Here is a 23,464-nt window from a genome sequence, read left to right on the forward strand (position 1 = left end):
TAGTTTTTATTTTTAAACATGCAAGCGCCACCTACCGGTCATTAATATTCTTTATAAATTATGTGTTGTGTTTATTTAAACAAAGGATAAATTTGAAATGGCATCTGTTGGTCTGATGTATGTTTGCATTTTATTCTTGTCTTAATTTGTCGTTGAAGAATGGCCAGAGAAACTGGGTCGTATTAATTTAATTGATTATCACTATGAAAGAAGATTCCCAAAAAACCCTTCATTTATTAAAAAGGTGTACAATTGTAAATTGAATAAAATGGTGATGCGTTTGTTTGCTAACGAAAATGAATATAATAGTAGTTTGCTACTGCCAAAATATTTTTATTGTCTTCTCCTTCATTTTATAAAAGTGTTTCGTCAGTGGAAACTTACTGTAAGTATTTTATTGTTAGGATCATCATCATCATTATCATCAGCTCACTATACGTCCCCACCGAGGGGCTCGGATCCTACCCTAAGTTAAGGGTGATTAGGCCAGTCAACCACGCTGGCCAAGTGGTTGGTTGACTTCACACATATCTTTGAATTTCTTCTCAGATATGTGCAGGGTGCATCACAATGTTTTCCTTCATTGTATGAACGTCGGATAAATGTACATATGTAAATCGGAAATTGAAAACAAATTGGTACATGGCGGGATTCGAACCCAGGACCTGCAGATTGCAAGTTACGTGCTTGTTAGGATAAAGATTTGGTTATATTTAACAACGTGGTTCCGTTTCTTTGTTCTTTTCTTTGTATTTCCTTGCAATTTCCATACAAGAAAAATATTGAATATTTCTTTACCGAAATAACATTTTTAGTGTAACTATAGTAAAGTTACACGAGCGTAGAATAACAATTGTGTGCAGTGCACGCCGGGCGTCGGCGCTTGTTAACTGGCTGCTAAGTGCGATGCTGTGTAGCCCGCTGTTGTAGCACGCGTACACTGAAAGACAAAAATATTGGATTAAATATTATATAACAAAATATTCTTTTATTTTTTAAGTGTGGTTCAATTTTAATTTTAAAAGCGAGAAAACATAATCATCTATTTTGTATAAAAAATTTAGAGTCGTCTAATAGCGTCCATTTTTCTCCTACATTCCTTAATTTATTCCGTATTAATTGCGTAAAGTGGCATTTACTCACTCTCCCGTTAAGTTTTTTTTCCCCGGAACCCCTTTTTTTTTCAGAGAGGAATGCTTTATGCATGCTCCGCGCCCCGGGGGGGACGCGGTAGTTATGTGGGATTCTCCTCCATAGCGGAGGCATACCCACTAAACCTCTCTGTTCCTCCAACGCATCGGGACGGGAACACGGGCACGCTTTCGCTCTCGTCCGCGGCCTCCCGGAACCCCTGACATATTGTAGGTCAGATACCTTGATGCCTTGATTTAATTTTTACAGCTTAATATTCTCCTATTAAGTTGGTTAAGTGATTTGTTACAATTTTTTCGAAGCAATAATGTTCCACTATTTATGCAATAAAGTGTACTGTGTTTAGCGTCGCGTCTGTTCATAAGAGCTGAAATCAGGGCGAGCATTTTGTTAGCGACGTTCTCTAGGCGATATTGTTTCAATGAATCTAACAATTTTCCATTTTCTCCATCCAATAGTAAAATGTATTTTACTTTTTAAATAATTTTTTAGTTATCTTTTCCGATAACCAGATAGACTGACGAGATTGTAATGTGTTTTTTTATAACTATTTAATAATTAAGTAACTAAATCTATTAGGTAATCGAGGTTCGGTGGCTGGATCGTCGGTGGCTCAGTGGTCAAGCACTTGACTTGCAATCTGCATGTCCTGGGTTTGAATCCCGCTATGTACCAATGTGTTTTTCGATTTTCGATTTACATATGTACATTGATCTGACGTTCTTACGGTGAAGGAAAACATCGTAATGCAATCTGCACATCTCTGAGAAGTAATTCAAAGATATGTGTGAAGTCAACCAACCCGCACTTGGCCAGCGTGGTTGACTATGGCCTAGTCACCTTTAACTTATGGTAGGCTCCAATCCCCTCGGTGGGGACGTATAGTAAGCTGATGATGATGAATAAATAATAAAGTAACTAAATCTATCAGTTGGTATATAATATGCAGATATGCTTGGGTGTCACTGATCACCTCGATGTTCCCGCAGCGCGTTTGCCCCCTTCTCTTATAAAAAATAATAGGGGAAAAATGTCTGTGTGGAAATACTATTATTTAAAGAGAAACAATGAACCTTTGTAGTGTCTGTCGAGTTTCTAAGAACAAAGCCGTGATGGTCGTTGTCTGCTTCGTTTGATTGCAGTGAATGTTTCTTTTGAATGCTCATAGCTTTTTGCTCCATGGTAAAGGTAAGGTAATGTGGTAAAGTTTTGGCTTCCACTGCTGATGAAATTGTATAAAACACTTAGTCATCCCTTTCATTTACTTTAAGAAAACAGAGACAAATATATCTTACTAATATTATAAATGCGAATGAACGGCTCAACGGATTTTGATAAAAAAATTCACACATATAGAAAATAGTCTGGAAGAACACATACTTATTAAGTTTTTTTTTAGTTTCGCGGGGACGGAGTCGCAGGCTACAGCTATTGTGTTATATTATGGCAAGTGGCATATCATAAATTAATTTTACAATTTTACATTATTTTACAAACTTGTCAATAAATATACGAAGAAAAAAATAATTTTGTTGTAAATAAAATTTTTTTGTAAATTCTCAATGTGAATAAACATGTGTACAATCAAATACAAAGCCATCGACGTGTATTTGCTTAGTGCCTTAACTGAACGAGTACAGTCGCGAACAAAATTGTTGACTAATATTTCAAAATACTTAAACGTTATAAAATCTTTTTTTACTTCGATGAAATTAAACCAGAAATACATTTATCTGTTTTCACTGATAAGAGCCTCTACCAAATCTACTTTTGTTGTCAAAAGAATCGTCTTACTTATTGTTCACATATAGAGATGTTCAATTGACTAAATAATTATTGTTATCTGTTTATTAGGCATGTTAAACATTAAAACGTATATACGCGAAGAAAGTCATCATCATTTATTTTTGTTTTTTATGTTTTATTATCCCTTTCATTCATGATAGTCATCTCTTTCTTTTACTTTGATAAAATAAAGACAACGATATGTACAAATGTAACATCGGTTTTATATTTGTATATTTTTGTTCGCGACTGTACCAGCAAACATGTATACAATGTTTGCCAAGACGGTTGCAATGAACGTATATTCGCCGACTGTATAACTGACGCTTGTTAAATATTGCGACCCAACTGACGTCGATTGTTTTGCACTAAGTTGATGCGAATTGAAATAGTTTAACTTGGAATTTGATAGTTTACTGATGTTCTTTTGTTCTGTAAGACAAGACTACTGTTATGTTATTAGGACGTAATTACGTTAGTCGACATGGCCGTTGTATTACACGTGGGGAATCCCCGCATAGGTAAAATCATGGGAAAATTATATATCGACATACCAAGGAGATAGAAGAGTAGGGAGAAGGAGAAGATAATACTCGGTTAAGGAAAATTAAAAGTCAATCGCCCAACGCATGCGGGCGCTAACAACTAATGAAAACAGTACTCGCATGCAATCGTTAATAGGAAATCTATCGCACTAGGCTTGTGGTAACAATTAATGAAACTGCGGTCTTAGAGCCCCCGTACTCTACAGACATTTAGTCGCACGAACAAATTGGGTCTCTGGTGTACGGAGGCCCTTAATCTGTGTCACTGTGTTTAGTCATGCCTTAGCAAAATCGATCGATGAATTATACCTATTATACTAAGCCTAGTAGTACAGTTAATTAGTCTCGTAATCATTTTACGTCAACGGTATAGTTTTAGGGTTGCAACATACTATCACAATTAGTTCGAACTAGCTATCGCCCGCAAATCCGTCTGCGCGGAATTAAAACAAGTGTAGCCTATGTGTTCTTCCAGACTATGATCTATGCCAAGTTTCAGCGATATCCACGCAGCCGATCTGGAGATATCTTCTACAACCATCCATCCATCGAATCATTCGCATTTATAATATTAGTAAGAAGAAGTAACATTTGCCTTTGCCCATATATCCGTTCTCAGTTGAAGTCGAAATCTGTTGAAGTTTCTCCTGTGCCGTACTCATAATTCTTTTTATCAACTTCTTAAAAGGTTTATAATAATGATGGGTAAGTTTATAGTCCATAAATAATATCATTAAAATCGTAAAAATCATCACAATTATGTTGAGTATGTTTAAATTAACAACAAAAACTTGTCGAAAGACGTTGCAAATGAATTGAATAACACAAATTCCATTGACTCGACGCCTCAGTCGGCCGCTGTTTTTGGCAACCCTTCAGCTTTTTGGCGATCGCAACAAATTTAAATTGGCGTCAAAATGTGCTCCTTAACGATGATAAGCATTGAAATGTGATTTAATAAATCATCTTTTTCAACTAATATACCCTTATTAAGGTTATTTAAATTCTTTTACATCAATTTTCTCTTATTTGCGATTTAAATTACCGTAAACAATTTTAGTTATATTTGACATTCCTTATATTGAATGTTTCGATGTGGAAAAATAATGAATCTCACATTTTGTCCATTTGTCCCGGAGGCCTAATTTAGTCCTCTTTTCCTTCCCACCTTTTTCTTATAAGGAAAGGATGGGAATTGGAAATGGACTTTCCGGATGAGAGGATGCATGGAAAGGGAATAAATTTTACTTTCTGTGCATCCTCTCCTCCGTCGATTAAAGGTAGGCAACGCATATGCAATTGCGTATGTCTATGGGCAACGGTCACTTCGCTATATCAGCGATTTCAGGTGGCCGCTCGCTCGTTTGCCGCCTTATGATATAAAAAAAAATGTAGAATTATTTAGCAAGGAATCTTCATGAGTGGCTTTAAATTATGTAGAGTTTTTAACGGCGAACAGATTCTGACTCGTTTCGACAACTTTACCTGAGCATGAAGGCTATGCAATAACATAATCTTACTAATATAAATGCCAATGTTTAGATGGATGGATGTTTGAAGATATCTCTGGAACGGTTGGACGGATATTGCTGAAATTTTGAATAGATGTAGAATATAGTCTTAACAACACGGACGGAGTAGCGGGCGACAGTTAGTAATGTATAAAGCTTTTGTATCTGTTAATCTTATTAGGATGTTTTTTTTACCTGTATATAAACAAAAATAATTTAGTAATGCACAAATAAAGTCGTATTGTTCTTATCTGGAAATCTCAAAATAAACCTCTTTTTTAAAAACAAAACACTATCCAAACATTATTTTAAAATTTAGTATAAGTATATTTTAATTGTACCAAAAACGTCAAGAATCGAAATTAAAAACGGAAAAAATATTTTATAACACGCTGTATATCGATAATTAAAATTTTATGTATTTTTAAAGAGGTACAAAAACCTTGATTCCTTCTTAATTAGATATTATCTTGTAATGCTCGAATGCTTTCGCGAAATCACTTGTTTTAATTTACCAATAAAGTGATAAAAAAAAAAACTTTGGGCAAAGGAACAGAAGACATACTTTTAACGTCATTATATTTAAAACTGCCGCCCGCGTCTTGATCCGCGCGGAATTAAAAAACAAACTTAATTCCAGACTATGTTCTACATTCATGCCAAATTTCATCGAGATCCATTCAGCTGTTCTGGAGATAGCTTCTAACTATCCATACATTCGCATTTGTAATATTAGTAAGATGACAATACATTTTTCTCTCTTACACTTCTTCCTCTCTCTTTCTCGTAGAATTTTCATAATTTCCCGCCATTGGGAATTACTATACAAATTCCACATTTCTGTCTTTAACCACTCTGAATGTGGCAGTATCTGACCATCATATAAATAGAACTCTGGCTCATTGTAAACTCGGCATATTGTTACAGGAGCGAGTAAACATTGAAAGTTCATGACCTCTGTACGTCATATACGGGATGTTTTTTTTAACCAAGGTACAGGTTGCTCTATGTTATAATAATAAGATAATATAGTCACACTTGAAACATAATATGTCCATATATTATATTTCGATGTTATTTTAATATAAATAATATACATTTGACATAATAATTAAGTTTAAAAAAATCTTCTTTATAACCCCATTATTATAACAATTGTTTTTTTTTTATTTACAAAAAAAAAAAAATAGTTTTTGATTGAAAACACCAAAAATTGTCATAAGTTCTTTTACTTTTTTATTAAAAAAAACTAAATTAGTGATAGATGGTGATCTCACATCATTCAAAAATAGATTTAAATCAGTGCTTATCGAGAGGGTTCTGTATTCATATGAAGAACTTTTTATAATAAATAAATATTTTATATAACAACTAGCTGTCGCCCGCGACTCCGTCCGCGCGGGATTCAAAATAGATGTTGGCCGATTCTCAGACTTACTCAATATGCTCACAAAATTTCATGAGCCGTCAAGCCGTTTCGGAGGAGTATGGGAATAAAAATTGTGAAGAGAATTTTATATATAAGATTAACTATCAGCTGTAATAATTGAAGAAGAACAATCCATAATTCAGTTTGAGAACTACTGGCAAGTTTTAATGAAAACCATTAAGTTTCGCCAAGACGATGCTGAATGTGCTCATCCATCAAATGAGAGAATTGTATAATCTGTCCATTATCATAGACACCACGACATGAATAAGTTCGACCCAAATACAATCCAAACTAGTCAATACACCATCCAAAGTAGTCAATAATCCGTACTGAACAATGCTAATCGTTCATCGTATTTCCATTTGATAAATACTACTGATGAGCTATTCTTTTCTTTTCATAATATTTATGCTCAGAATAAAAGAACATCTCGAAATTTTGCGTAAAATGGTAGTAATTATTTTATAGTAATGGCAAGAATTTGTTTAAAAAAATCATTGACATTGTTGTAATTAACAAATTGCCAAAGTATATTGTTATCGCCTTGTAATTTTTGATTTTGGAGAAAAAAAACGAAAGGCAATTACGTAGAATATGTCTCTAATACTGGATTTTATTTTTAAATCACATAAGACAGTTAGAATTATTGACGTGTACGTACGTTTAATATCAATGCCGATTGTGGCGCCCTCATTGTGTTTTTATATTGGTCAGGTTAGGATTGTTTTGCATTTATTTTTAGTAGTACAAATATTACGTTCGTTAGTTGCCTATGGTAAGTTTAGAATTTGTTTACGTCACCGTTAAATTGTGGATGTACAGGAAATTCAAGTCAATGAACCTTTATCAAAAAACGAAGTAGTCAAATTAAAAGTCACGTCGATTTGTTAATAAATTCGTACCTTCAATTTGCAGAGTTTAAGTTGTCGGGACAAATTACAAATAAGCGGAGTGTACGATTTACCGGTGACATTTATACATCGCCGGTGGCCTTTTCAGATTTGTGTTTATGTCCGAATATTATTATGCATACGACTTGGAGTTAATTGGAAACTTGAAAGTTTGAAAGATGGCAGAGTAATACAATAAAAATAAAATATTACCAACATTTATTTCGTCATAATCAGTTACGTGTAAGTTAGGAATTTATGATTATTTCACTTGAAATGATTGAGGAAAATTAAAAATTTATTTTATAGTTTGGTTGAGTAAATATTATCCTTAAGTTATTAAGATTGCAAGTTTATTAAATATTATTCAGACATGACTGTTTTAGAGTTCCGTACCTCATAGGAAAAAAACGGAATCCTTATAAGATCACTTTGTTGTCCATACGTCTGTCTGTCAAGAAATATCGTAGGTTCGCCGCAGGCTTCAAGGTTACCACCCATCAGGCAAAACCCCGCCGCCAAGCGACTTGTCTTGTTCCGGCGTGATGCTTGATGAAGCCTCTGGAAGTTGGGTATAAGCAGTTGCAAAAAGAGCCATTTTCTCAAAAACGCGTGAAGGTGTCAAGCTGGAATTTATTTTAGACAGTTTGAAAAATGTTCACCTAGTTTAACAAATATATGACAATCTCTGTATTATTTTCGTTTTAATAAATTGTATAGCGTTGGTGGTTCAGTGGTTAAGTACTTGATTTGTAATCTGTAGGTCCTGAGTTTAGTAAAGCCATGTACATGTGTTCTTCGGTTTAACCGACGTTCTTACGGCGAGAGAAAACATGGTGATGCTACACATATCTGCGAAGAAATTCAAAGATATATGTGAAGTCAACCCGCACTGGGCCAGCATTGACTATGACCTAGTCATTAACTTAGGGTCCCGAGCCCCTCAGTGGGGACGTATAGTTAGTTGATAATCTTACTAATATTATAAATGCGAAAGTTTGGATGGATGGATATTTGTTTGAAGGCATCTCCAGAATGGCTAAACGAATCACAAAGAAATTTTACATACATACAACATAGTCTGGAAGAACACATAGGCTACTTATTATGTTTATTTTAATTATGCGCGGACGGAGTTGGGGGCGACAGCTAGTGGTGAATAATTTTCTAATTAAAATTGTGATAACGATGAATAAGATTTCTATGTTATTTTATGTAGCTCTCAATATTTATACATACATACAAATTCTTCTTTATTATAACAAGTATAGTTTATTGTTTTTACATAGAAATAGGAAAAAACTTTTTTGGAATACAAAAACTTCGATGAATACTATTCCGGTTGTCAAAGTCTCTATTGTCGCGAAAGTTTGTCACTTTATCCGCTAGGGGGCGAATGTACTACATTAAACTGTCGATCAAATTCACACGAAAACGACAGAAAGTTGGCATTGCAAGACATTGGCTTACACGAGTAATACTAAAATAAGATATTTGCCTTTTCGAAGTGTTGTCATTTTGTTTGTAACATGGCAAGTGATGATGTTTCCAAAAGTTTATTATTTATGCTACTTTTTGGAAAGACTAGACAAGTTTATTCACCTGATGTAAAAAGTTTAACATAGTTGTGTTTTTTAACAATAATAGTTTTGTATAAAAAGTTGTGTTATATTGTACATATAAAAAAGTGTTAAATCTATGGCATTAAATAATATGGCTTAATCACTTTTAACTTAGGGTAGGCTCCGAGCCCCTCGGTGGGGATGTATAGCGAGCTGATGATGATGATGATGATTAAATAATATATTAAAAACGAATAATTAACTAAAATATATTATTAAAATTCCCTTTAAGCAAGGTCCTGAAGATATTGGCAGCGTTCCCCCTTTGAATAGCTATACTAATTCTTTCTCCGAGGTTTCAGCTCTTCTTTTTTGATACGTTGTGAATTACTTTAGACTTTTATAAGACAGAATTAGACACTTTCTAAGTATAGATTTCTTATAATAAATCTTTACTCAGTCTCACCCTTAGTGACCATTTAAAAATCTCACCGTTATACGAGCTTTAGTATGTTTAATTTATTTATATTATAATTTAAACCCGTCTATTATTTTTTATTATCATTATATTAAAACGTCGCCGACCTAAATTAAACCAGAGTCATCTGTGAATATGTAAAGTAATAAATTAACTTTTCAAACCCTTTTCAATTCGTTTGACGTCAGATAAACGTATTAAAGTCGAAAGTAATATCTTTTTAACTTATATCACACTCTTTTATTACTAGTATCTGGATGACGGAGCTTTGCTCGGTATTTTTTTTTAATTGTGTTTTTTGGAAATTATATTTAAGTACGAATTACTAATAAAATGATGAAATATGAATAATACTTTTCAGTTGAGACTACTCAAACGCCTCCTTTTTGTTATTTTTCTTCCAAGTTTATGTTTAATTTGATTATCGATAATAATCTTTCAGACTATATTTTATATTCTCTGCTAAATTTCTTCAAGATTCGTTCAGCTGTTCTGGAGATACATTCAAACAAACATCCATCTAAACATTCGCATTTATAATATTAGTTTCATAGACCAGAGTTTATCAGTCTTTTTCTATATAAACTTTTTATACAAATCTCTTCAGCATGTAATTATTTAGTGACTCCAACACAATGATGATGAGGCTGACCATAACACAAAAAGTTTTCGAAATTACTCTAGATTTCAGGAACTCCTTACGAAGGCCCCGCGACCAGCTGATACACAACCTCCTACTTTTTTCAATCGGCTAATGACATACCTAAAGTTCATTTTTTTATATCATAAGATGGTAAACGAGCGAGGGGCTACCTGAAATCGCTGAAATAGCGGAGTGACCGTTGCCCATAGACATACGCAATTGCATATGCGTTGCCTACCTTTAATCGACGGAGGAGAGGATGCACAGAAAGAAAATATTTTCCCTTTCCATGCATCCTCTCATCCGAAAAGTCCACTTCCACTTCCCATCCTTTCCTTATAAGACAAAGGGTGGGAAGACAAAGAGGGCTAAATTAGGCCTCCGGGACGCACACTCATCAGACGAAACGCGGAATTGCTTCCACTTGACGCCTGTATTCTGTGTGGTCGTGGTATTTCACCGGGCGAGCCGGGCCAATTTGTGCGGAGATGTTAAAGCGGGCTTTACCACTGTTAAATTTCACTGTTAACTTATTTAAAACCCTAATACAGCAAGTATTAGTTGTTAAATATTACTATAGACTATAGGAAACGTATATCCATAAATTAAATCAATTTATAGATACAAACTTCCCAAACGGATGAGTTTTCTTCCTCAAAAAGTATTTCGTTGCGTTTGCCAAAGAGAATAAAAATATACGGTAAAGTTCTTTATCGATACTATAAATTCACTCATCATGCTGTAACTGCTGAAGTTTGGATTGCGCATAAATAACACAAATCTGTACAACACTGCTTAATATATTACTGTAAGATGGCAACTAATACGAGTGCTTCACTAGTGATGTACATGTTAGGATATCGATAAAAATAAATTATATTTTTTTGCACTTTTACTAATATTATAAATGCGAATGTTGAATGGATAGATGGATTTTTGTTTGAAGTCAGAACAGCTGCATAAATCGTAATGAAATTTTGCATAGATGTAGAACACAGTCTGAAAGAACACATAGGCTACTAATTAAGTTTTTCTTAATTCCGCGCAAACGGAGACCATTTTTTCGATTTTTTAAAATACAGATTTAACTGCTGTGATTAATATTTTGTTCATTGTTTCAGATCGATAAAAAGTTATCAACCAACGTGTCAACGAAGGCAAAGCAAGATAAAAGTGCTTTCCCCAACAAAGATGTGAAACTAAACGCATGATCTCCCGAAAAGCAAATCGCACATGATTTCAATAGCCAACTTATCCCACACATCGAATCAATCAATAATCTACGACAATCGAATACCTAACGTATATACATACAAAAATGAAACACACAACGAGACATCGGAATTATCTATCGATATATCGAATACGACATTCGAACAATCGAATACATCATTCGAGATGTCGAATGAGAATTTTACGGAGTACGCTGAAATACCATATTACATAAAGGCGACATCTATGACATTTTGTATTGTAATTATGTGTTTGGGGGTGATTGGTAATGTTATGGTGCCGATAGTAATATTAAAGACAAAAGACATGAGAAACTCAACTAATATATTTCTTGTGAACTTGAGCATAGCAGATCTAATGGTACTGTTAGTCTGCACACCAACAGTCCTTGTGGAAGTCAACTCTAAGCCTGAGACTTGGGTGCTTGGGAAGGAATTATGTGAGTATTACATTGAATTTTATTATTATAAGTCAATTTTAATGTACATAGCTTTGTCGTTTGAAGGTAGACAGTGCGTCTTTTCTGTTTAGAATAAACTGTTAGGAAGAAAATCCGGAAATGAGTCAATGTATTGACTCAACACTAGTCTTACTAAAATGTCGACGTTTATGTCCCCTCACTATTCATTCTGACACTGGACTTTGTAACGAAGGCACGTCATTAGCGCCGGGTGGGTCTAACTATTAAGCCTGAAAATACATAGATATAAATAAGAATATAGACCTGACGCTTTACCTCTATACTTTATTAGGTTTTGGTTCTCCAACAATTCTGTGAACTCAGGGCCGGTATTAGAATTTCCGGCGCCTAGGACGACATTTTTGCGATCTTAAGGGACACCGCAAGCGCCAGAATCGGATATATAGATGAGTCTGCTGTGCTACCTTTAGGCCGGGCCCTGGGCGGTCGCCCTACCTCGTCCTGCCTACTTAAGTCTTGTGAGAACTAGGTAGCTCAAAGTCGTAGTCGTCACAAAGAGTTATTGAAATAAATTAACTAAAGTCTTACATGCAATTTGACATTCTTAATTTGATACGTATTGAAATGCCAAACAGCAAATTTATAAACAGTTGTCCGCCGAAACTGCTGAATGAATTGCTCGGCCGACATTCTCAGTCCGCTGCGTCTCGCACATTACGGCCCATTAAGTCGCAATTCAGTGAGAACAGAGACAATAACACAACCCACAGCAACACTGCTATTATAATTTAAAAACATGAATATTCATGAACCAATTCGACCGCCTTCTCACTAGTCATTAGGCTTTTATATACCAAATAAAACGGTAATTTTTGATCTCAATTAAATGCAGATACTCTTTGACATTGTCAGCTCGACCGGTACAATACCACGATCACACAGAAGACAGGCGTCAAGTGGAAGCAATTCCACGTACAGTCTGATGAGTGTGCGTGCCAAAAGACTCTACTCTACCCTTCCTTCTTTCTTAATAAGTAAAATAATGGGAAAGGGAAGGGATTAGCTGGGGAAGAGGATGTGAAGAAAAATGATTTTAGGATAAGGTTATTTACATATCCTTGATGCTTTAATGGTTTCAAATTCGTTGCCTATTTGTAACCTTCCAATTTATTGCATACTAGCTGTCGCCCGTGACGCCGTCCGCGTGGATATATAAAAAAACTTAATATATAGATAAGTTAAATAAAAAGCAGCTCTTCAAAGCATAAATTCGAAAAAAAATGAATAAATAGTATCCTATGTGCGTCTCCTGGTTCTAAGCTACCTCCTCACCAATTTTCATGTATATCGGTAAAGCCGTTCTTGAGTTATAAATAGTGTAACTAACACGACTTTCTTTTATATATAGATGAATAAAACACAGCCTTAATAATCTTAAATATCTGACCACTCAATATTTATTTGAAAATTTCGCTTCGTCATAACATTCGTTTGTAAAATGATGTTCATAAAAGATCAAAATCGTTCGACTAAATTGTCCGTTCAATGAAATCTGAAAGGTTTGATATTGAAAATATCGTTACAGTATGTCACAAACTTTACGATGCACATTCGAATTTTACATTAAAATTTTTCTCAATTAACATTATGAATACTTTTAAAATTTTATATTGTAAGTTTTAATAATTAAAAATGGAATGAATCCATTTATTAATATTACTATCGTATACTTAAAAGCAAATACCGTTAATGAACAAAAATAATTAAACTGATTTGATTAAACATGGCCTTACCCTAAGGTACACACACAGGTAATTTCGCTATTTTGGCGAATTAAGGTGTCTACTTTCTCGTTTGCCACCTTCCTAATGTGAGAAAAGAGAGATTTCTACTATACAATAATGTGAACAGTTTTCTGGTACACTTTACTCAAAAACTCTTTTCTATTTGAGCTTTGGCGCGATGTGTACAAATTAACATTTAATTTTAATTTTATTGTATAGGTATAGCTGTCGTCCGAGGCTATTAGAATTTAAAAAAAAACATACAGACGTATTGATAACCTCCTTCTTTTTGAAGTCGGCTAAAAAAGAACCGTAAGTAGATTATGTGTTCTACATCTATGCCAAATTTCAGCGAGATCCATGCAGCCGGTCTGGAGATATCTTCAAAAAAATCATCCATCCATCTAAACATTCGCATTCATTAGTAAGAAGATTTGCGAATATTTTTGGCAAGAATGATTTTGAATTTTAGTTGGTGCAATACATTAACAGTAGACAGCTTTAGTGCACGAAACATCTGGCGTTTTAGATATCAATTATTTTGGCAGTAAACTAACGAGCTTGGATGACATACTAGAATGTGGGTCGGTCGCGAATACGGGCGATGTAGACATTGTTAGGAATAAACAGTCTCAGTAATTTTGGTAGAATATAAATAAACATAGTCACAAATCTTACTAATATAAATGCGAAAGATTACATGGATTGATGGATGTTTGAAGGAAAACATCATTATGCAACCTAACCTGAACATATCTGAGAAGAAATTTAAAGATATGTGTGAAGTCAACCAACCCGCACTATGCCAGCGTGGTTGACTATGGCTTAATCTCCCTTAACTTAGGGTAGGCTCCGAGTCCTTCGGTGGAGACGTATAGTGAGCTGATGATGATGATGATGATGGATGTTTGTTAAAAGGTCTCTCCAGAACGGATCAACGAATCTCGATTAAATTTGGTATAGATGTAGAACATAGTCTAAAAGAACACATAGGTTACAAATTAAGTTTTCTTTTAATTCGGCGTGGACAGTCGCGCGCAACTAGTAACACATAGTATTGTACATCCAGTTTTTTTTGTATTCCGGACTAAGTTACGTACAAAAGCTATTAAATGTAATAAATCCATAATTAAAATATTCAACATTTAGAGCTTTAAAAATCATTATGACAATAGTTTAGAAATAAGAAATATTATTATCTTAAAACGCTCATTTTAGGCTAGATTTTTTAATCTATTCAGATTTTAAAAGATTTACTGATTTTAATTTAAAAAAATTGCAATTTCAACTTTCATCCTAACGAATCCGTTTTGCAATTATCTCTAGCAGTGTACCCCAGCCTTTAGTGTCCATTGGTGGCACATGTTGGCTGTATTAAACGACCTACGCCAATACCAAAACATTTACATTCGACAACGACTTTATTCTAATACAATAAAGTTCAAATTCCTTTAAACGAGTTTCGATAATAAAACTGCACTCGGAACCACAGCTCGTCCTAATTAAGTATAATAAAGTAAACGTTCGGTGAATTCTTCCACACGACTGTACAATACTTTTAAATGTTTTGTTTCTGTTTTTAGATTTTATACTTTATTACGTAAAAAATAAGGAAGTATTTTGAATGTATTGTAGTTATAAATTTTAGTATACTTAAATTTCGATTGTTGAGTTTATAAGAAACTTTCTGCGAATGCACATTTGATGATCATAATTTGAATTTTGATCTTTTATATTATGAAGTATCCTTAGTGTTCTTGTAATCAAAGTCGTCTGGATTTATAATATTTTACGATTAAAAAAAGATAATTTTTTCGCTTGCTTTAGGATAAAGAGAAATAATTTTATATCTCCTTAACATAAGTGTTTTCAGAAGTCAGTTTAATGGATAAGGATATACAACTATTCGTCGTATGTTCGGATCTCCCAATTTGATTTTTGTCTTAATCCATATCCTGGAGTTAGTCTAGAGCGTTATTAAAATGGTTACATCACATGATTAATTGTAAAATAATCTACTAAATTAAAAGTGTTAGAAAGTAAATCCGACACAGTGCTGTACTGGCACAACTCTATCCTTACTCAAATGTCGACGTTTATGTCCCCTCACTAATCATTTTGACATTTGACTTTGTAATGAAAGCGCGCCATTCGCGCCAAAGGATTCTATAATAACTAATAATGTCTAAAAAGTAAGAAATAAACAAAATCTTTTTTTAATTAATAGCAAATGGTTCACAACATAACTAACTCATATTTGTTATATAGATTAACGTAGGCTTTCAGCCAATTGTTTCAATAAACATAGGAAATAATATGTGTCCTAACAATTGTCTTAACAATTTCAATGTACATCAAAGCTATACAGCTTTTAGTCACGACATTGTTGTGTTACTCTCGACGTCACTTGTTGAAACAAACAAAGTAATAAAGTTTGATATGTCTTTATCCACTTACTTTTCATCATTCCAGTACAGCAATAAGACACTGGATTACAACTTTTAAAAGTAAACATTCACAGTAAAACACTGTGTTTTTAGTGTTGGTATTCTAGTAATATACTAGAGCTGAATTTGTTCGCTGGACTGGAATAATGTGAATGTGGCATTAAGATTCTAAACTAACATTTTTATGGAGGTTTTTGTCGTTTTCCCGTATAGCTTATGTAGTAAAAAGGTCAAAAACTTTCACCTGAATACTATAGATAAATTTAAACAACCTTCGATTTATCTTAACAATAAATTGTGCCCGTATTACTATTTATCTAATGTCGAACTATATTTTTTTTCCACGAAATAGACAGTTTTTTGCCAACTGATTTATGGCGTTGAGATAGAAAGGCTGTCAATTATTTTGTCCGAAAGGCGAAAACATCTTGCGGCGTTTGGTACACTGTTTTGTTTCAGCCAGGCTTTTAGTTGTTTTTATAAAAACTTTTCATTTTAATACTGGCTGTTTTATAAATAAAAAGAAGAATTACCGACTGACAGTGGGTAATGTATTTGACGCGTATGTAAGTTTGTTTTGGAACAGACTAGATGGCGCTAATTCATCTATTACAGCCTGTCACTCGTGATTTTGTTTTTTTTATATGATATTTGTGTGTAAAAAATGCGAAAAAAAAACATGCTAACATAGTGTGATTACGACAAAATGTTGCTGGCCTCTCCGATATTATTGTAACTAATTTTAGTTCTGTTGTATATAACATGGTAGGTATATCTTCATGTTTATAGGAGTAAATTCAATTAACTCTATGAAAAGCCAACGCGTACGACTTGTCAAATAATTCAATTACTAACATGTATTAACAATGTATGTACAAGTAATTTCAATGTAAATTAATCGTCTATCAATAGCTGTATAATTAATTGGGACACAAAGCGTTTTGCGTTTAATTTTGATTATTGAATGACAATAGAAATTATTGCTTTATTCAATTCTCAATTAAGTATCATCATCACTACACAGCCCCACTGAGGTGCCTACCCTAAGTTAGAGGAGACTAGGTCATAGTCAACCACGCTGGCCCAGTGCTGGTTTTCAGACATATCTTTAAATTTCTTATTACGATCTTCATCGAAAGAACGTCGAATAAATGTACTTATGTAACTCAAAAATCAAAATGGCACATAACAGTGCCACCGACGTTCTTTTTTCTTTTACTAAAATCGTGAATTTTCTATTTTTTTCCTTCAGGTCTGGCAGTACCATTCGTGGAGTTGACAGTCGCCCATGCATCAGTGTTGACGATCCTTGCAATCAGCTTTGAGAGATACTACGCCATCTGTGAGCCACTTCGAGCCGGTTACGTTTGCACGAAAACTAGAGCCACTCTCATTTGTGCGTTAGCTTGGTTCTTCGCTGCTCTCTTCACCAGGTATATGATCTTTATTATTTTATTTATTAGTATAGTATTTAATTAGAAAATTGTGGTTAAGAAGTTCTTTTTAATATGTAGTTCCATGTGTTGTATTATTAAATAAATTATATGACTTGCAACAAACAATAGCCTAATGGTTAAGGGTACGGATTTCTGATCGCGTAGTCAAGAGTTCGAATCCCGCCATTCGACTATTGTAAACCATGTCCTAACACAAGCATAGAACCTAGTAGGAATGGTACAAGAAATATTAGTAAATTAACAAAAGTCTGCTAATATTTTTATACGTATGTAACCATTTATTTTATTATTAATATTTGGCTGACCCAACCATTGAACATTTTTGCATTTTACATTATTATATACATGTCGAATTTAATATAGCTTTTTCTAAGATATTTGCTTGCATTAAACATTCCTTAAAGTAATTAACGTTTCACTTGTCAGTTTGTATTTGAAATTATGCCTGATTTTTTTAAACCTTTATTCCAATTATATTCATCTGTCGAGTGCTCGCTAAGCTTGTTACTAAATCTTATTTTAAGCTATTCATCATTAGCTCTCTATAAGTCCTCACTAAGGGTCGGAGCCTATCCTAAGTTAGGGGTGACTAGGCCATAGTCAACCACGCTGGCCCAGTGCGGGTTGGTTGACTTCACACATTCTTCGCAGATATGTGACTGTTGCATCACGATATTTTCCTTCGCCGTAAGAACATCGAATTAATGTGCACGTGTAAATCGGAAATCGAAAAGACACATTAGTACCTGATGGGAATCGAACCCAGGACCTGCAGATTACAAGTCAAGCGTCAACCCCTGAGCTACCGACGGTCTCTCAATTTATCTTCTTCTTTTCTCAATTAATATATAAAATACTTAAATCGATTAGGAATTAATAAAAAATAGAATAAAAGAGTGCATTTTTTAATAATACTAAAACAAGTGCAACTAACCATTGCCTAAATAAGCAAACAATTCCCATTTGTAGTCAATAAATTTTCACGACGGAATTAGGGGGAATTCTTGTAGAGTTGAATTTGTAAGGGAAACTTTGTAAGCTAACTTAACAACTAAGTTAGACTTTGGGAAAGTTTGCTAAGTTATTTATTTGTACTTCATAGCTGATGTGTAAGCAATAAGCTGCTTACGAAGACGTATAGAATATGCGAACGCAATAACATATTACCTTAATGTGATGACGTCATAGTATACACGTCATAATCTGACGTCAAAATATTCATAGTGATTACAGCTAATAGTATTATTTTCTTTTAATTTGTTCAACAATTTCTCTAAAAAATTTCGTAATATTTTCTATGTATTAAAAATATACTTATTATCAAACTCGTGTAAGAATTAGGTGTAATTTATTCCTAACAATTTCAATAAATTATTTTCATCTTCATTTTCCACAAATAAAATAATCCAAGTCTTTGTGAGACGCTCTCAAAAATAAAGTGAAACTTCTATTCTATTATAAACTTTATGGCTTAGAGTATTGTGATCATTATCCTTTGACATTTATGGTGTTAGTTGAAATAGCGATGTGTAATCATAAGATAATCAGTTGAATTTATTGGCAACAATTCTTTAGCAAATTTTGCTGTTATGTTTTCTTGTGGATTGCGAACATGAACGTTTTATAATTTATATTCAAAGTTTTCGAGTTGTAAAAAATATATATTTATATTATTATATTAATATTATATATTAAATATTAATATATGTACTTTATATTTGTGTTATAAATGAAATTAAATTATATCTTTGAATATTTTATATCGGGTTAAAAATTCCTATTAAGGTATCCATTAACTAAAAGAATTACTAGCTGTCGCCCGCGACTCTATCCGCGTGGATATATTAAAAAAAACTTTATATATAGATAAGTTAAATAAAAAGCAGTTTCTCAAGGCATAAATTCGAAAAAAAATGAATAAATAGTATCCTATGTCCGTCTCCTGGCTCTACTTCCTCACCAATTTTCAGACATATCGGTAAAGCCGTTCTTGAGTTATAAATAGTGTAACTAACACGACTTTCTTTTATATATAGATTAGCTTTCGCCCGCCACTCCATCTGTACAGAATAATAAAAAACTTAATTAGTAGCTTATTTATTCTTCCAGACTATGCTTTATATTTGTGCCAAATTTCATCAAGAAACGTTGAGCAGTTCTGGAGATACATCGTTCTAGACATTATTGGTTAGAATCCTTTGGCGCGAATGACGTGCTTTCGTTACAAAGTCTAGTGTCAGAATGATTAGTGAGGGGACACAGACGACATTTTAGTAAGGCTAGTGTTGGGTCAATACACTGTCACATTCTCAGATTTTCTTCTTAACAGTCGTAACAAACATCCATGCATCCGTCCAAACATTCAAACATTCGCATTTATATTATTAGTAAAACTAGTCCTCTTTCCCTTCCCACCCTTATTAGGAAAGGATGGGAAGTAGAAGTGGACTTTCCGGATGAGACGATGCATGGAAAGTGAAAATATTTTCTTTCTGTGCATCCTCTCCTACGTCGATTAGAGGTAGGCAACACATATGCAATTGCGTATGTCTATGGGCAACAGTCACTTCGCTATTTCAGCGATTTCAGGTGGCCGCTCCCTCGTTTGCCATCTTATGGTATAAAAAAAAACTAAGATCTATATTTACTATTTATTTTTAATAGAATAAAAATAAAATGAAAAAGTTTTCACAAATCCACTATTTTTTGTTATCAAATCGAAATGAAAGATAAAACATTTCCGTGTGCAAATAATTTTATCACGATCTGAAAATAACTAACAAAATCAATCGAATTTTCAATAAATTCCATCGAGAGCTCTTACGGCTTTCAATAAACTCTTGACAATTGAATCAAAAAGACTGTATTATAAAGATGGACGGATACCATTTGCAATAGGAGGAAAGTAGAGTGATTTTCTCTAGCTATATTAGATTCTTATAGCTTCCATCCAATGACATTTCTTAGTTTATTATTGAAAGGGAACTCTAAAACATTTAAATGTTTTGTTATTTTAAAATATTTCTATAATATTATTATATAAGCGTCGGTGGCTCAGTGGTCAAGCACTTGACTTGCAATCTGTAGGTCCTGGGTTCAAATCCCGCCATGTACCAATTTGTTTTTCGATTTCCGATTTACATATGTACATTTATCCGACGTTCTTACGGTGAAGGAAAACATCGTGATGCAACCTGCACATGTCTGAGAAGTAATTCAAAGACATGTGTGAAGTCAACCAACCCGCACTTGGCCAGCGTGATTGACTATGGCCTAATCACCCTTAACTTAGGGTAGGCTCCGAGCCCCTCGGTGGAGACGTATAGTGAGCTGATGATGATGATTATATAAGAGACCGTGTGAGATCGACCTCCATCTATCTGTTAAACAGATAAGACATTTTTTTTAAATATATCTTACTCCCTACTATGTATCTTACTAATATTATAAATGCGAATGTTTAGATGGATGGATATTTGTTTGAATGAATGCCATGAATATAGTATGTTTATGAAAGAGAAATAATCTTTTTCGTGCATCCTTTGGTAATTGAAAGTAGGCAACGGAACCATCTAACTTACTGCGAATGACTATGGTTATCGAACCATAGACATAACTTGTGCAAACTTCTTTTAAGAAGTGTGCCGAGAAAAAAATCGCAGTTTCCTGTCCAGGTCGTGTCGGTCAGTGATGGTTGGTATATAGATTTTCAGTTCAAGCAGTGTCAGTTTGTTTTACGTATTTTACAAGAGTTTTCATTTCGTTCTTACATGCCGTTGGGCGGTGCTCTCAAACTAAATCGCATATTAATTAACCCGCGTGGACCACTAGTTTCTCCATAAGTTGGTATATAGTATTTTAAGAACTTTGAAAGAAAAACAACAATTACAATATAAAGAAATTAAAGATAAAAGCATATAAGCAAGAACATAAAAACAATTTAGTAATTTTATATAGATTTAAAATTTGATTAGGCCTAAAGGGAAATTTTACTGACGGTCAGCACTGACTGCGTTGGCAGAGAACGTGTTAATGTCAAAAAATACGAGTAGTTACGAATTATTGTTCCATCTCAGATCGTTTAGGTTCAATCACTGTCTATTTACTTAGCCAGAGAAATCAACACTTGGCTCTGAACCAAGCACGCCCTTGTTTAGCCAACGAATTGCCAATAAAACGAATTATCCACAAAAATGGGCCAACAATCGTTTCATACGGTTCACCGGATCTGCGAATCGCGCTATAAATTTGATTGGTATCGTTAGACAAAGTTACTGCCGAATGTTGCCGCAAATAAATATAAGTACAACGCTAATATAAACATATAAAATATACGATAACTTCTTAAAACACTTTTCCACTAAGCAACTGGCCAATACGGCTTATATGTACTGTTTCCACTATCGCGTATTTCAAAGATTGTTTGTTGTTTTACTGGAAAGATCTTCTTGTCGCACTCTTTAATGGTTTGTTAACCAGTGCCTTAGTGTAAATACGTCCTTAGTTCCTATTTAACTCTTATGTTCATTTTGTATAGTATACCATACAACTCTATAAAAACATACGATCGCTATAAATTAATTTTTAACTTAGTTTTATTAAACTTATTATTGCTTTTGCGTATTTTTTGCTTTTCTTTCAAAAACAATCTTGCCACAATAAGAGTTAAAGACTGCATATGACAAACTACTGGTTAGGAGCTGTCAGGATTTTTTTAGTTAAAAAAAAACAAATTTTTGTAACATCATCATCTCACTATACCTACTTACCTACTATTCCCAACCGAGGGGCTCGGAGCCTACCCTAAGTTAAGAGTGATTAGGCCATAGTCAACCACGCTGGCCAAGTGCAGGTTGACTTCACACATATCTTTGAATTACTTCTCAGGACATACATAGGGGAAGGAAATAAAATTTTTCATAAAGTAAACTAATATTGTGAGTTACGTAGTTCTTTTGTTACTTTGCTATTGTAAAATAATTTCAAAGTCTTGTAAATATATTGAAGCGTTGTTCTAGTTAAGTAATATATGGTTTCAGAGCCAACATGTCCGTTGAGTCGGCCATATTGTTTTCTCTATACGTCCTTATAAACGCAATAGCTCCGGAATAGATAGAGGATGAATTTTTATTAAATTCCTTTGTACACATGTTTGTCCTTGGTTACAAAGTATGCACATTTTTCTTTCCAAGTTCTACATTGTTGGTGAATATTTTGTGATATGCAGACTACATTTAGGTCTGTTAATTAAACTTATGTGCTTTATTAGACTGAAAGTGGGTTTCTGAGACCGAAATCCACCTTTAAAATATATTTTTATCTTTGTTTTGTCAAAGATAATGACTTTATTTTTTCTACAAATCTAATTTCACTTAATTATTTTTTTTTATACATTTTAGAACATACTAGTTTACGTTCGTACCAAAAAGGTTAACTGTGAGTTTCTGATACTAAAACTCAGTATAAAATATATTGTTATATCTGTTTTTTTCAAAGATAATGACAGAGATACCGATATGTATTATACAAAGATATTGGTCTCAGAAATCAACGATAAATCTGTTTATACATTCCTTAATTAATTAAATGTGAAAATATATTTTATAATTTTTTTAAATTTTACGTTAAAAAAAACTGATAAATATACATTAATAATATTATAAAAGTGCTTTACTAAATAAATTCTACTGAACGTAACCCTTTATGAGACAAGGTTCGTACATATATACTTTTATATAACAGCTATAATATTTATACTTCGCTTTAAATGTTATTTAATTTGTATCTTTATATATATAATTTTTCTGTGAGTGTGTATGTCACTGAACTTCTCTCAAACGACTGGACCGATTTTGATGAAATTTTTTGTGTGTGTTCAAGGGAATCTGGGAATGGTTTAGATTCACAATTTTCATCAAATATTAACTTCATATTAATTTATTCAAATTAAAGATGTGTAGACAGGACAACGTCTGTCGGGTCCGCTAACTACTATAAGACTAAAATACCTCCAAAAATTGTGTAAAACTCACAAATTCTCGACGATTATTTAAAAACAAAATATATTTTATTTTATTATTTATTTTAACGGTATTTGTGTTATTATTTTAATTCGTAAGTAAAT

General features: G+C 33.4%; 1 protein-coding gene across 1 annotated transcript in view; it reads left to right on the forward strand.

Annotated features, from left to right (window-relative positions):
• Ethr (ecdysis triggering hormone receptor) overlaps positions 1–23,464 on the forward strand; it is a 57,879-nt gene that overhangs the window by 28,803 nt on the left and 5,612 nt on the right. The window contains exons 3-4 of the mRNA XM_013310325.1: positions 11,120–11,670; positions 17,136–17,316. Of these exons, the coding sequence (XP_013165779.1) occupies positions 11,232–11,670; positions 17,136–17,316 (620 nt within the window). The 5' untranslated portion in view covers positions 11,120–11,231. The remainder of the gene's footprint in view (positions 1–11,119; positions 11,671–17,135; positions 17,317–23,464) is intronic.

Source organism: Papilio xuthus, unplaced genomic scaffold (genome assembly GCF_000836235.2).
Source record: "Papilio xuthus unplaced genomic scaffold, Pxut_1.1 DF827756.1, whole genome shotgun sequence".
NCBI classification, from domain to species: Eukaryota; Metazoa; Arthropoda; class Insecta; order Lepidoptera; family Papilionidae; genus Papilio; species Papilio xuthus.